Raw genomic sequence first — 15,940 nt, forward strand, 5'->3', positions numbered from 1 at the left:
AAAACATATATACATGTAACAATGCAAGTACCTGACTTAAGCTTTGATTGCCCGAGGTGTCTATTGCAAAGAGGCATCCATTTCAAGCCCATTGAGGCTCCTTGTTTTAGAGATCTTAGATGATATATAGATATAGATATAGATATAGATATAGATATAGATATAGATATAGATATAGATATAGATATAGATATAGATATAGATATCAGGGCTTACACTACATTACTACGTGCCTGACAAGGTATTGGGGATGGTGAAAACAGGAAACCAGCCTGCCCTCAGAAAGGCTAAAATCTAGTGGCAGAGCAAAGAGATGTTTATGAACACTAGTTTTAATCAAAGCTGCAAATCCTTGCAAGCAGGGTGGTTCTGACTAAATGAAGTAGAAGAATCATTTCCAGCACAGGGATTATGCACACAGCACATCTCTTTATATCTGACCGGAATCAACGTGACCTGTAAAGGAATTTTTACATCCTTTTATTACTCACTGGGAAAAGAATAAATGCATCATATTTTTGTTAAATGTGAGGTACATGTGATGTTTAAGAAGTTCTAAAATACCAACTTTATCTCTTCTTTTATGGCAGACGCTAACTATACAATTGACTGACAAGATTATCAGCCTGGAAAAGTTAACTGAGGTTACTTGGATTTACCGTGATCCTACAGTTTCTACTACACTTATGCCGAGTTCGCTACCTCCTTCTACATTTACTACTGAGGCTACCACTTCTGAGATTATTACCACTAGTTCTGCTACTATAAGTCCTACCACTGCTACCGCTACTACTGCCTTTCCATTCACAACCACTCCATTCTCACCAAGTGCTACAGGACTTACATTTAGTGCGACTGTTTCTGAGATCACTACCCCTTTCCCTACAAGTACTACGAATGTTAACACTAATACTGCCTTTCCTATCACAAATACTCCTTTCCCAACAAGCACTATAGAACCAGATATCCCTACTACTTTCCCTACAAGTACTACCACTGCTAGCACTACTACTGCCTTTCCTACGACACCCATTCCTTTCCCAACAAGTGCTATAGGAGTTACAACTGGTCCTACTGTTTCTGATTTCACTACTCCTTTCCCTACAGGAACTGCTAGCACTACTACTGCCTTTCCTATGACAACCATTCCTTTCCCAACAAGTACTATAGGAGTTACAACTGGTCCTACTGTTTCTGATTTCACTACTCCTTTCCCTACAGGAACTGCTAGCACTACTACTGCCTTTCCTACGACAACCATTCCTTTCCCAACAAGTGCTATAGGAGTTACAACTGGTCCTACTGTTTCTGATTTCACTACTCCTTTCCCTACAGGAACTGCTAGCACTACTACTGCCTTTCCTACGACAACCATTCCTTTCCCAACAAGTGCTATAGGAGTTACAACTGGTCCTACTGTTTCTGATTTCACTACTCCTTTCCCTACAGGAACTGCTAGCACTACTACTGCCTTTCCTACGACAACCATTCCTTTCCCAACAAGTGCTATAGGAGTTACAACTGGTCCTACTGTTTCTGATTTCACTACTCCTTTCCCTACAGGAACTGCTAGCACTACTACTGCCTTTCCTACGACAACCATTCCTTTCCCAACAAGTGCTATAGGAGTTACAACTGGTCCTACTGTTTCTGATTTCACTACTCCTTTCCCTACAGGAACTGCTAGCACTACTACTGCCTTTCCTACGACAACCATTCCTTTCCCAACAAGTGCTATAGGAGTTACAACTGGTCCTACTGTTTCTGATTTCACTACTCCTTTCCCTACAGGAACTGCTAGCACTACTACTGCCTTTCCTATGACAACTATTCCTTTTCCAACAAGTACTATAGGAGTTACAACTGGTCCTACTGTTTCTGATTTCACTATTCCTTTCCCTACAGGAACTCCTAGCACTACTACTGCCTTTCCTACGACAACCCTTCCTTTCCCAACAAGTGCTATAGGAGTTACAACTGGTCCTACTGTTTCTGATTTCACTACTCCTTTCCCTACAGGAACTGCTAGCACTACTACTGCCTTTCCTATGACAACTATTCCTTTTCCAACAAGTGCTATAGGAGTTACAACTGGTCCTACTGTTTCTGAGTTCACTACTCCTTTCCCTACAGGAACTCCTAGCACTACTACTGCCTTTCCTATGACAACCATTCCTTTCCCAACAAGTGCTATAGGAGTTACAACTGGTACTACTGTTTCTGAGTTCACTACTCCTTTCCCTACAGGAACTGCTAGCACTACTACTGCCTTTCCTACGACACCCATTCCTTTCCCAACAAGTGCTATAGGAGTTACAACTGGTACTACTGTTTCTGATTTCACTACTCCTTTCCCTACAAGAACTGCTAGCACTACTACTGCCTTTCCTACGACACCCATTCCTTTCCCAACAAGTGCTATAGGAGTTACAACTACTATTACTGTTCCTAATATTACTACTCCTTCCCATACAAATTCTACTTCTCATAGCACTTATGCTACTCTTCCTATCACAACCTCTCTTGCCCCAACAACTGTTACTGGCACTAGTACTGATGCTCCTGTTATTACAACCACTACTCTTTTCCCAATAGAAGGTGATACTACTAGCACTATTAATACTGTTCCAAGTACAACTCCCTCTCTTACAAACAGCCTGACTACCAGAAGTACAACAACTGCTACCGTTAACTCCACATATACTACATTTGCTGTAATAGGTGGTACAGTCTCTACTACCCAAGGCCTTATGTCATTTCCCAGGACTACCACAGACACCACACAGCTGACTACTACCCATTCTGCTACTACTGCAACACAGGCCCTAAGCCACACAACAGTAATTTCCGCTAATTTTCCTAACTCAGGCACCATCAGCACTACTTTTGCAAGCACTGCATCCACTAGCATGGATCCAGTTACTACAAATATTTTAAATATTACCACTGTGGGAAACACAAAAACAACTACAGGCATCACTGCAGTTTCTATGATTACAAATGCTACTTCTGTGCAAATGACTACTCAGGTCATTTCAACTCTAAGTCCTATAGGGACTTATGGTAACACCACCACAGCTAATGTATCTCCAATGGCACCTACTGGAATCATTACCACTACGTATCCTCCAGATATCCCTATTCATGCTTTAAATACCACATCCATGAGCACTGAAAGCACCACGAATGCAAACATTACTAATATGGTAACTGGTGTTACTAACATAAGTACTCCCACTAGACACAGTCCAACAACTGTTGATGTTAACCTTACAACTATTCCTGTTGTGAATACTTTTTCTACTACTCCAGACACAATAATTTCCAGTACTGAAGACTTTGCCACTCTCTCACATATAAAAAGTACAGAAATTGAACCTACTCCTGAAGTGACTAGAAATGCCACTACTGCATACACCACCACCAATATGACTACAAGTATTTTCAGCAAAAAAACTACAAATCCCTTGACTACTTCTGACACAGTCCTTCCAGACACTTACATGCCTAGTACCACAGCGAATCGCACCACCAATACTACAGGGCATGTTGTAACTATTACTGATGTGGATGGCACCAGCACTGTTCCAGGTGAAACGACACGTACTTCTCTTCCAAATACCACAACAGAATCAAACACATTAACGTCTGCTCTTCTAGCTACCGCAACTGACCATATGGTAACAACAAATTCTACAGCCAGTTATGTACCTATGATTGCAACGAATGCTACCACAGATAGTACGAGTATTACCTTGTATGCTTTAAATACTACCACTCCTGACAGAACAACAATAGACGCTTCTGCTACTGTGTCTACTGCTATTGCAAATACCACAAGTACTGCTCCCTGATTACTACTCAAGGCAGGATAATTACTACAGACGTCTCTTGGAAACCACATTACAGATACAGAAAATCAACGAACAGGCACATGATCTTATGCTACACAAGTTTTCACAAATATTATATTAGTCCTAGCTTTTACAGATATGGCTACTCCAAGCACTGTGGACGTAGAAGATATAGCTAGACATGTATCTATTACTAAGTTTGTGGATACTTCTTTTGGAACCAAAAGATATACTACTATTTTTTTAATTATAACTCTTCAGCCCCATCATTAAGCTTTAGATATTTTATACATCCTAGCTACAGACTTCACAAATGATTTGGTATCTCCGATAATAATACCACATTAGGATCTGTGCCTACTATTGCTTTAGACGTAGTCACTGAAATAACCCAACCTGTTCTTGAGTCACAGAACATAATAAAATTAACTGAGAGTACTGGTGGTACCCAGCACTCCTATAACTGCTGTAGCAATCGTCAGTAATATTACAGTACATTAGTTCATTGCTAATGCTAAAAATCACCCTTAATTTTCCTATGGACTTTTCCAAATGCTATGACTACCAATATAGTAACTTGCTATTATACATACTAAAAGTATTATTGCTTATTTCTAAAGAGATCCTATCTGTAGCTATAGATGTGAAAAATGCTACCATTGTAAATCTCCTATACAGTTTGACTCCAGGAATTGAAATAATTAGATTAGGAATATAATAGGTTTCTTTTACTATCATAGAAAATAAAAACATGATAGTAGATGTTAAAAACATAACTTTCCAAACTTTGCAACCTTTACTTTACAACCAAACTTTGTAATATTACTGCCATAGGTACTACTGATACTCTTTCTACAGATTTGATGAGTACATCTATTTATAGACATTAAAAGCACTTCCAGGAAATTACAATTAATCTTACTTATGAGATAGTCATAGGCCCTTGCTGTTAGCACTAATGGCTGAATTCACCTACAAGATTTTGTTTCTTCTACAGACCACAAATCACCCAGACAGAGATAAGTACGTAAAGATGTAGTGTAGGGGACAGTCTTTTCCCTGAAATCAGAGTTATAACCTGATTTGCTTTTCCTTTTATCTACCAGTTTTTCCTTTAATATTTTACTGTCCAGTATCTCCTTCAGTGTGTTAGGACTTCCGGCGTGTTCTTGATCTTTCACATCCAAATTCACCATTTATCTTTAATCTGACTTTCTTAGATCCCTCGGACCCCCATGAATAGGCTTCCGATCATAACCAAATATCGGCAGTTGAGTGCTCGGGAAGGCTCAACTCTAGGACAGTATTCTCCAAATGGAGTTTGGGAACCCATGGGAGGGCCCCAAACTCTTTCTGGGCTCCACAGGGTCAAATCTGTTTTCATAATACTATGTTGCTATTTTCCCTTTTCACTCTCTTTCTCTGCTTACTATGCAGTGGCATTTTCTAGAGTCTCTATGCTGTGTGGTTTCACCATAGATGAATGTAAAGACAAAGACAAGAATCTGTCTTCTATTAAGCCACACATTAAACAGATTTATAAAATATAAAATAACGTCAATCTTTTCACTAATTCTTTTGCTTTGGAAAATAATAGCTTTTCATAAAAATATATTATTTTTGTTAACATGTAGTTGATATAGTGTTATTTTTAATGAATGAAACAATAAACGTTTTACAAACTAGTTTACAAATGAGTCAACTTTAATTTCTCACGCACTAAATATGAGTAGGCATAACCTACCTAAACCCATGGAGTCTTCACTAAACTTGAATGTAAAGGGGTCCTGAAACCAAAAGGTTTGGGGATCTCTTCCCCAGGTAAATATACTGTGAACTTTCCCAGCATGTGGCTACTCCAGCATCTGTGGCTTATGGTTGTGACTACACATGAATGTCTGCCACCCACTGTGAACACACTTGCACAGCCTTCTGATCTACTTCCACAGCTGTGCTGTCACTGGAGGGCTTGGTGACGTTCTACGTGAGGGGAACAGATCATCAGGTAGCTGTGTTTGCCGTTTGCAATCTGCCCACAAGTAGCAATCCTCTGAACAAAGCTGATAGACCTTACACCAAAGTATACCTTACACCACAGTACTCTTGACCTTCCAACAAAACTCCTAATTCTACACTGTACCATGGACTTGATCGTAGATTCCCTCACTTGTGTCTTTACTGAGAGAGTTTCAGGACACTTGTCTTGCTGACACCACAAATCCTGACATGGTACGAAGTGCTCTGGGTCCGAAGGCACATGGAATGCTTCTGCCAGCCCCTCACAGGAGCAGACTAGTGGACCAAAGGTTTCATGGGAAACACTTGCTGTTTGGAAAGCTGAGGATGTGTTCGAGCAACCATAGTTCTGTAGTTACTGAAATTCAATCCTTTGTGTATATAAGTCAAAGGTAATTTAAGTGTGGGATTCCATACTCCTGAAAAAACAACAACAACAAAAACAACAACAACACAACAGGAAAAAAAGAAAAAGAAAGAAAACCTGGACTTAACTTCAGACATTTGAGGAAATTTCAGAATTGAAACTCAAAAGTCTAAGCACAAGATACGGTCCTGGAACCAGGCAGAAAACCTGGAGACGGAAGAGGGTGAAGCAAATATCACGGTGCTGTTTCTGAGTCATAAGTTCAGCTGGTTCCTGTGCTGCCATCAGACCCTAATACATGCAGGTGACTCCATGGGACCAGTTGTGAGAGCCCCACCTGCTACCAGGTTGGTGCAGGAGCTACAGCTTCAGATGGTCATTCCTCTCCTTGCCTTGCCTCAGTTTCCTCATCCGTAACATGGAGTAAACATCGGAACTGCAATGTACGTGGAAATGCACTTTTTAGTCTGTGCAATAATAAAGATTTATTATTACTATTATTATTACGTAATTCTCTGAGTGTCCTTATGTCTATTTAAACTTCCTCCTTCTTCTTCCCCTTGGGTTTCCTGATAGCAGAGCAGATTTTCCTTAGTGCTGGTGCTTTACAATAAGGCTGCTCTGAGTCTCTTTTCTTCACACTGAATTTTGTAAAGGAAAGCTATTCTTTAGAATGTCACTAGTGTGTCTCAAACGATGCTTCTGGGGAAAAGGTTGGTTTTTGTTTTGTTGGTTTTGCTTAGTTTTGTTTTTAGATTCCACATATAAGTGAAATACTATGGTGTTTGTCTTTCTCTGCCTGACTTATTTCACTGAGCGTAATTCCCTCTAGATCTACCCATGTTCTTGCAAATGGCAAAAATGTCTTCCTTTTTATTGGTGCATAACATTCCATATATATACCAGCGGTGCCAAAAAATGTACACATTCTAAGAGATGTTATCTATGTGTTACTTTTTGAAGTTGAATTACGGTGGCAATGTGTAGTATGGTGTTCGCTCAAAAATTGGTGTTAATCAAATGAATGCTCGCGTCATTCATTGTATTATCATTTTAATACAGTTTTTTCCTTTCTTAAAATGTATGTACACTTTTTTTTGGCACCCTCTGAATGTATGTGTGTGTGTGTGTGTATAATATATATATATATAGCTCACATCTTTATCCGTCATCTATAAATGGACACCTAGGTTACTTCCATATCTTGGCTATTGTAGGTAATGCTGCAAAGGTTATTTTTTAGATGTCTTTTTTATTTAAAATATTCCTTCCATTTTTCATACTGTCTCTGTAAGAGCCTGTGTTATGGTTTTCAAATTAACACGTTTATTTTGAAATAAGCTTGGAGAAAAGTTGCAAGGATACTACAAAAAATTCCAGTATACTCATCCCCCAGATTTTCCAAATACAATCCATAAACTGTAACTCATTCACCATATTCACTTTCTCTATCGCTCTATTTCTTTCCCTCTCTCACACACGTAATTTAAGAGTCTGTAGACATCAAGATCACAAAATGCTTTAGTGTATAGTTCCTAAAATACAAGACGATATGTTCACATAACCACAATATAACCAGCCAAAGAAGGAAATTAACGTTCGTACAATCCCACCATCTCATGCACAGACACCAGAGTTCACCCGTCATCCCAACTGTATTCTTTACAGAAAGCATAAAGGACAACAGCAACAAGAAAGAATTCGACCCACGAGCACACATTGCATGTTGCATTTCATTGTTTAATTAGACTTTTGTTTGTTCTTTTAGTCTACTCTGGGACTATTCTTCCGCCCCTCTTTTTCTTTCATGATTTTGACATTTTGAAGATGGCAAGCCAGCTATTTGTAGACGATCCCTCATTTTGGATCCAGATTTTGTCAGAAAACACGTGGTCCCATCAATGCTTCTAAAGCTTTAAGGCGTGAATGGAATAGCTGGTCTTAGAAGAGCTTGTATAAGAGTATGTGCAATGCCCAGACCTGCAGCGTCATGGCCTGGGTCATGGGAAGGAGCATCAATGGGGGCCTTTTGGGGACCCAAAACAGAGGGGAGTTTCTGTGTTTGATGATGAAGGGAGGGGCCTTGGGATGTGACATGAGGAGACAGTATCAGACTCCAGCCTGCAGGGTGGCAAGGAGCCAAGAGAGGGCCCCCTGCCCGAACAAGAGGGCAGTCAGGGAGAGACACCTCAAGGTAGCCGTGCCAGAGCCCGAGAGGGCCGCTGGTGCAGCTCTGGAACCTGCAGGGGTTTTGTCCTGGGGTTCCACTTTGCCTCCGGAGGACTCTAAGCAGGGCCCCCGAGGAGGAGGGATGATTTCCGGAATCCAGCCTGTTGTGTTTTCCACTGTCTCCTGCAGGAGAAGGAAAACAGTGGGCGAATGGTAGAAGCCTCTCCACTTTGTTTCTGTTCCTCAGGCCCTAGTTGGTTATCCCCAGTCCTTGTAGCCTCACAGACTAATGGGAGACCCCAATCACTGCCCCCAAACCCAAAGCTGCATCAGCCCAACTTTCTGCTTCCCCAGCCGCCCTTCCCTGACCCAGTGTTCCTCCTATTGTCATTCACCTCCCTCATTCTTCTCTGTTCCTGCCTCCACCCAACACCATCTCATACCCAACCATCCCAACACCGTGAGGCTGGTGTCTCCTGGGACACTCACATCAATGGTCTTTATTATCACCGTCTGCTGGGCCTCCTTGCAGGCTTTCTCTGCCTTCTTAATGCTCTCTGGGGTCCACTCAACATTGTTCATGGCCATCACACCCTCCATGGGACTGCTGTGGGTGGGTGGGGGGCAACAGACAGTAGTTTAGGGTCGCCTGAAACCTTTGACGAAACATGTATAAAATACCCTCACTTTTGCTAGCATCAGTTCTACGTTGCCATAAACCACTAAGGAAAATCTTACAATGCAGTGAGACCATCATGAGTTTGGCAGGAGGAGAAATACCATAAGAACCCAAAGATGAGAATTTTTAAAGTGAGAAAGAGAATCTTCTGACTCTTTAAGAAGTGGTTTTTAACTTGGGGGGGCCATGAAGTCCCAAGATGTTGAGAGAGTGACTTCAGGGAACCTGTAAGTGCCCTGAAATTGTATGTGGAATGGGTGTGTCTGCACAGATGTGCATTTCTCTTGGAAAGGAGTTTCAGAGCTTTCATCAGAGTCTCAGAGGGACCCTTACCCCCACATAATGAAGGGTCACTACTTGAAAGAAAACACTTTCTTTGATTGAGTCAGGTAGTGCAGGAGAAAAAGACAGACAAAGAATTTATCCATAAGTGACCTAACTTGTAGAGGTCACACTTGACGGTCTTATTATCCAAGGATGACTCACTCTGATGCCTCCTCCCCCAGCTCATGGGCCACGTAGATGATGTCTGGGTACCCCATGCAGCTGGAGATGTTGTTTCGAGGATAGTAGAAGAGGAAGATGAGGCACATCTCATTCATGGTGCTGGGACCCCCCTGAAGGAGAAGAAGAAGAGAGAGAGAGATGGAGAGACAACGGTACAAAGGCTTGCAGAGAGCAGAAACAGTGCAGGTGGTCATTGATGCTCTTCTCCTTTTCCTGTAACCTACAGCCAGCTCACTGATTGTTACTCACCACTCTTTACCACACCTCTTCCTTCTCCTCCTCTATTTCCAATTAGTGGTCAACTCTGGATATTATTTGTAAAGAAAACAATCCCACATATCTGCCCTGTCCTCTACATTTCCACTGCTACTGTCCTGGTTTGAGAAGATGCGACAAGATACTGAGTTTCCTAAAATAAAGCCACTCCCTCTTGAGCTTCTCCAGAATTCCCCATCTCTACGTGTCTAAAGCAGGACCCACGCAAATACGTCACATCTTCTCTCCGCGGTAATACGACCTTATGGCTTTCCCCTGTGAATTCCCCTAGTGCATGATCCCCATTCTTCTTTGGTGGTATATGTCACTTTCTACCTTGTGTGTTAATCATTTGCATGGCTGTATTTTCTTTCTCAGTAGCAAGCAACCCATTTTGAATCCTGCAAACACAGAACCAGACACACAAAATGGGTGGCGTTCTTTGTGACCATAGCAACAATAGCTACCTTGGGGCATCTATTATACTACAAGTCAGGCGGTGATGTAGGGTTGTACATGTATTAATCAACTCTCACAACAATCTCATGCTATAGAGAGTATCATTGATTATTTTATGAATGAGGAAACTGAGACAAAGAGGTTGAATAACTTGTCTAAGGCTAGAAAGCAAGCAATGATTGTGTTGGCATGGAAACCCAAGCAGTGAGGCCCAGAGTCCATGCTCCTAGTCACAATAACATGCTATCTTTTCATGGTCTTAGCAGGTCATTGACAGAGGAAATAGGGACTCCTGTATTCATCTTATTATCACTGGGGTGTGAGAACAGGGAAAGCCCATGTGAAAGGGCAACACCATTGGAAAATGGAGGAAGGATGCTTCAGCTAGAATAATCGGAGTCACTTGATAGCCAACGCCAGGGATGGGGCTCTATTCTAAGGCTATTGCCATGGTGACCGTGGTGAGGAGAGAGGTACTTACAAAAGTCAAGGAGTCACGGTCTAGTGTCTGGTAGTGACACTCTATCAGCAGCTCATCTCCCTATTCAGAGTGAAACACGAAGGCTGAGAGTAAGACACGGAGGGCCTGGACCAATCTTAGAAGTCTTCTGGCTAATACGAATGAACTCGGAGCCTGCCAGGACCCGACTCCAGCCATGCCTCCCCCCCCAGGCTCCCACCGGCTTGATCTCCACTCGATGGGGTAAATCTCGAGTTTCCTGCAGATTGAAATCGTAGGAATCATCTTTACAAATTGTTCGGAGTTGTGTTCCATTTCTAGAGGGAGAGAAAGGGAGGGGACGGGAATAAGAAGAGGATGAAATGGGGAGGGCGTCTATCGATAAGATAGCTGGGGGGGGGTCATTTTGTGGGTACAGATTGTCCATACAACAGTAAAGCTCCTCCTTCCATAGTCTTCCTCCCATCATCTCTACTCTATGAATGTTCCAGCTCCTTCTTACTCCCAACCAAGTATAACCTTATGCTGCAGAATAAATAACTACTTCTAACTTTTCTTCCCACGTGCACAAGGGAAAGCTTCAAAGCCATGTCTCCTTCCCTTACCTGTACTGCACAGCCTGCAGAGCCCGCCCTGCCAGGTGGGTGTGGAGCAGGTAGCCATATACCTGTAGGTCAGGCACCGGGGTCCCATTCATCTATGACAGGAAGGAGGTGCATGTGGTTTGTTAAGACTCTCATCTTGCCCCGCTCCTTGGTTTTCCTCCCTTAATATTTGACCCTTCTTCTTACGACTAACACAGACCCCTTTAGTTCTTGCTGAACCCTCCTGGCCCGTCTTCCTGCCCCACTTCACTCGGCCCCAACGCCCTGACTCCTTCTCTCCGTTGCATGATCCAGGGTAGTGATTTCTCTGAACACCAAGCTGTGGTCATTGTCCAAGCCTGGGGCTCAGGCCGTGTGTGCTTGTGGAGCCAGCTCTGCGATGGGGAACCGGGACCCTCAGGCACGGCGTGTCCCCCAGCTTCACCTCTTCAAATTTGTCCGTCTTACACAACCCATAGGACAGGAATGACTCGGCGCCCGGGGGGATGAAGTGGATGGGGAACGTGAAGAAGCCCAGCTGCAGGACCCCCATATCGTATTTGCGTAGCTGTGCAGTGTAGTACACGCGGATCCCCGAGGAGTCGTACACACCTGGTGCACAAAGGTGGGTGAGCAGGCTAGTGAGGTGGGAAAGAGGCCCAGGAAGGCTGGGGCAGGATGTGAGCAGAAGTGGTCGGCATGCGTCCCACAGTACCTTCCCAGGACATCAGTGCCCTAGGTGCTTACCGGGTAGGTTGTGAAAATTGCTGTAATGAACTTCCAGACGGATCCACTGGGGGTCCAGGGGCGTCCCAATAGAGATGCCCACATCATCTGGAAACTGGTAACTCTGTTGGATGGAGGGGATTTGGCAGCAAGAAGAGCTGGGAACTAGGTACAGAGACTCATCCCGGCTCTCCAGCAGGCCAGCAATCCCACTTCCCGACATGCGCCACCTTAGACACCCATTTCCCTCATCACGGGACTCACTGTGCCCCCGACAGCCCAGCCCACGAGGATCTGTGAGCAGAGGGAGAAGGCGGGGTCAGCCCCATAGCAGTCGCTGATGCCGGTGGGGAGGACACTGGCGTTGCCACAAGCGTACAAGATCATGTGATGTACCATGGTCTCGTTGCGGGTGATCAACTTGGGCTCAAACTGGGAGGGGGGAGGAGGGCGGAGCACAACTGAGATCTCTGTCAAGTCCGGATCCCCCATTCCATTCCCCAGTTCTCTCTGTTTCTCTTCCGTTTTCTCCATTTTTCTTCCCCAACCTATCATCCCCTCCCCTCGCCGGCTCTGTCTGACTCCTCTCTCAGCCCCCCCTTTAAGCCCCTCCCCTCAGAACACACACTAAATCCCGAGGTTTCTGCCTTTCCCTTAATAACCTCATCCATCCATGACACCTGAGCATGTAGCCACTCCTTACTGGATTCTCTCTAAAGAAAACAATGGCTTCCACACATGTGCCACGTATTGTAAGATCACCATTTTATTTATGATACCAAAATGGAAATCACTCAAATGTGCACTCAGGTGACCAAGTCAGTTCCCTCTAGCCAGACAGTCCGTGGCAAACGTCTGTCCCAGCCTGCACCTCCTCCTGAGCTAAGAGCGCAATTCTGGGGCCAGGGTGGGCCTCCTACTGTGTTCTCTGCAAAAACTTATCAGTTCATAACTCTTCTTGTGAGGCTCGAATAAAACAGGGCTGGGAGCAATAGTTCTGGGCTCAGGAAATCATGAAACTACCCCTGCAAACCTGGCCTGGCCCCCACGTTGGCCCTGCTTCTTCCCTCCCGGCAGTGGTCTGATTGGCACCATTTCCTCAGAGCCCATCATGCCCACTGCGCTGCTCAGGCACCTTCACAATGAACCACCTGCAGATGCACCTTACCTTGTAGATGTGATGCTTCTTGCTAACGATGGGGAGAGGGAGGAAGGTGCAGGCGTATGTGGTATCATCCTCTGGAATGAGAAACTAGAGAAGGACACACAGAGGCCGAGCTGGGGTGGGAGTGAGACTCCCAGAGAAGCAAGGGGTGGGCCAGATGGGGGCACGGCGCTCATATGAAGGCCACGTTGGCCATTCTCAGGGGACTGAGGGAAGTCAGAGAAGCCTCGGTCCAAGGAGCGTACTGAATATCAGGGGCAAGAGGAGAGTCTGGATTGAGTGGGAAGATGGGGAGGGGTGGTATGGAGGGGTCTTACATCAGTGATCTCCAAGTCATGGGTGATAGTGTCCTCAGGGACATCAAGGTCATCCGGGTGGACTACTTGTAGCAGGAAGATGGACTTGACAAATGTCCGCTCCCGATCCAGCCTCAGTGTGTCATTCAGGCCGTAGGCAGCCCGTACGCTCATGGTGTCGCTCTAGGGGTGTTGTGGGCACTGAGGTGCCGCTGCTGTGGGCAGCCCTTTGCACACACCCACACCCAGGGACCCACACAGCCACCTGCCCACATCTACGCAGTGGAATGGATAGAGCTGCAGACCGGGGGCAGAATTGGTTGGGTTCCAGTTCAGCCTCAGAGACCAACTTGCTGGAAATGTTGAGGCAGTCCCACCCCCTTCGCATATACCCTCTCTATGCCCATGTCCACGGGAGGGGAGCCTTGGGGAGGGTGGGGTGGGCACTGAGTCAGTGGGAAGCCACCCTGGAGAGGGCTTATGGATTTCAAGAAGGGCCCCAATGAGGCCAGGCTGGGGAGCTCCGAGGAGGCTCCCCAGAAATCCTGGGAACTGTGACTGGCTGCCCGAGATGCATGGTCACTCCAGCGTGGGGGTGACTCCTCCTTCCCAGGAGGAAAAGCTGCTTATGGTCGAATGCTTCTTCTCCCCTCCCCAATTTACCGTGATGTCTTGGTCATGAGGGTCGCAGGAGCGGAAGGGCCTGGAGAAGCGCATGGTGGTGTAGACAGCGTCTTCCGTTAGCTCCAGGAGCTCAGCATCTTGACTCCCATCCTCCTCCAGGGTGTCTTCATCCACCAGGTGCTGATCCTGGGTCCAGTGAAGGACCAGGCATAAGTCCCAGGAGCCCCACGTAGTCATGACTTAGGAGGAACCCGTGCCCTTTAGCTCCCTCAGGTACTAGGTTAGCAGAACCCAGGTCTCTTTATTATACAGTTGGCTCCTAGGACAGTGTGGTGTCATGGGTGGATGCTTGGGGCAGAGGGACGGACCGTGTCTGATGGAGTTGCACCACCTGACCTTGCTTTAGTTCTCCCGTTTCAAATCTCCTCTCTGTAAATCCTAATATTCCTGTATCCCTAACCCTTGGAAACTTGCTTAGTCTCTGAACTCTCTATGCTATTCATCCTGTCGTGTGGCTCTTCACATTGACAGTTCCCTATTTAAATGCAGTGCAGATGGATGAGCTCGGGAGATGGGTGAGCTGTGTTTTCATCTCTACGGGAGGGCAATAATCATCCACCTCACAGTGATGCCGTGAAGTTTAACACGCAAAGAATTTGGAACAATACCCAGGTAATCAAAAGTACATAACAATTATAAGCTATTATGAATGCGTTTGCTGCCGTTGTTATTAGGCTGCTTTACGTTGGGGTCTACCTGACTGAGCGTCAAGGAAATTGAGGATGGGGACTATATTTCGCACAGCTGTGACCTGCATTTAGTGAGCTTTTGGCAAGTACGTGGTGCGGGACTCTCCCTCCATCAGTTAGTGGTTGCTTTCCTTAGCACCTTAGGGACGTACGGTCTGAAAGACCTTGACTGAAACTCTCCCATGGACCATTTGTGCGGGAGAGGTCAGCAGCCAGCAGGTGTTCTGGGCGTGTGCCTGGATGTTTGGGAAAACGTGGATCCTTCCTAGCCTCACAGCCACCCTGAACCCCAGCCAGAGACCCGCATCCTTGGAAGAGAGTTGCCCTCAGACTTACCGAGAAGTAGACATTGCCGTCAGGCAAGACGCCTCCCACAACCAGGTCACTTCCCACGCTGGTGTAGCGATTTGTGATCCCTAAGCCCACCCAGCCAGCTGTCCGGACCTGCAGCTCAAAAGTGATGATCTCAGCCTCAAGGTCAAAGTCCCAGCGCAGGAAAATGACATTGGAAGGATCTAGGAACCTGGAATAACGCAGGCGAGCTGTGGGGCCGAGGCGCTTGCCTTGGGAGGGGACCGCCAGGGCCATCAGTAGGAAAAGGCCGAGGAAAATGGCACAGGCCATGGCTCCCTGGGTCTGGAGCATGTCTCCTGCAGGTGAACACTCAAGAAGTATGGACTTATATGTGCCTCTCCTTGTGCCAGGCACTGTGCCAGGGGGAGGAACAGACTGGGACTCTTCTGATCTGATTATCCCCTGGGTTCAGAGTGGTGCCACTTACATAACCCTGGAGGTATGAGGTGTCCAGAGAGGGTGTAGAGCAGGTTGCGCTTGCCCTGGAATGGGGACCTGGCATGGAATCAGCAGGAATAAATTGATCAGACTCTTAAACCCCAACCCCATGCCAGGGTCTTGCCAGTGGGGACCCCACAGAATCAAGGGGGTTTAGTTTCCCCCTCTCCTCTCCTCCCTTTCCTCTCCCCTCCCCTCTTCTCCTTTCCCCTCTCCTCTCCTCTCTTCTCCCTCAAGC

The 15,940-nt window shown here is 45.6% G+C and overlaps 2 protein-coding genes across 2 annotated transcripts in view; one reads left to right on the top strand and one right to left on the bottom strand.

The window, feature by feature from the left end:
* The window catches only part of LOC308492962 (maltase-glucoamylase-like), a 172,235-nt gene extending 165,649 nt beyond the window's left edge, over positions 1-6,586 (top strand). The window contains exon 95 of the mRNA XM_081038512.1: positions 591-6,586. Coding sequence (XP_080894638.1) covers positions 591-3,854 — 3,264 coding nt within the window. The 3' untranslated portion in view covers positions 3,855-6,586. The remainder of the gene's footprint in view (positions 1-590) is intronic.
* Positions 6,587-8,346: 1,760 nt separating this feature from the next.
* LOC308493060 (putative DBH-like monooxygenase protein 2) lies at positions 8,347-15,555 on the bottom strand (the record flags this gene model as incomplete). The annotated part of the gene is made up of 13 exons (XM_081038722.1): positions 8,347-8,589; positions 8,896-9,010; positions 9,572-9,702; positions 10,788-10,847; positions 10,987-11,083; positions 11,372-11,463; positions 11,796-11,962; positions 12,098-12,200; positions 12,341-12,508; positions 13,245-13,328; positions 13,559-13,720; positions 14,201-14,347; positions 15,247-15,555. The coding sequence occupies 13 exons, from the start codon at positions 15,553-15,555 to the stop codon at positions 8,347-8,349; spliced, it is 1,878 nt and encodes a 625-aa protein (XP_080894848.1).
* Positions 15,556-15,940: the final 385 nt, after the last annotated feature.

Source organism: Rhinolophus hipposideros (genome assembly GCF_964194185.1).
Source record: "Rhinolophus hipposideros genome assembly, chromosome: 25".
Taxonomy (NCBI): domain Eukaryota; kingdom Metazoa; phylum Chordata; class Mammalia; order Chiroptera; family Rhinolophidae; genus Rhinolophus; species Rhinolophus hipposideros.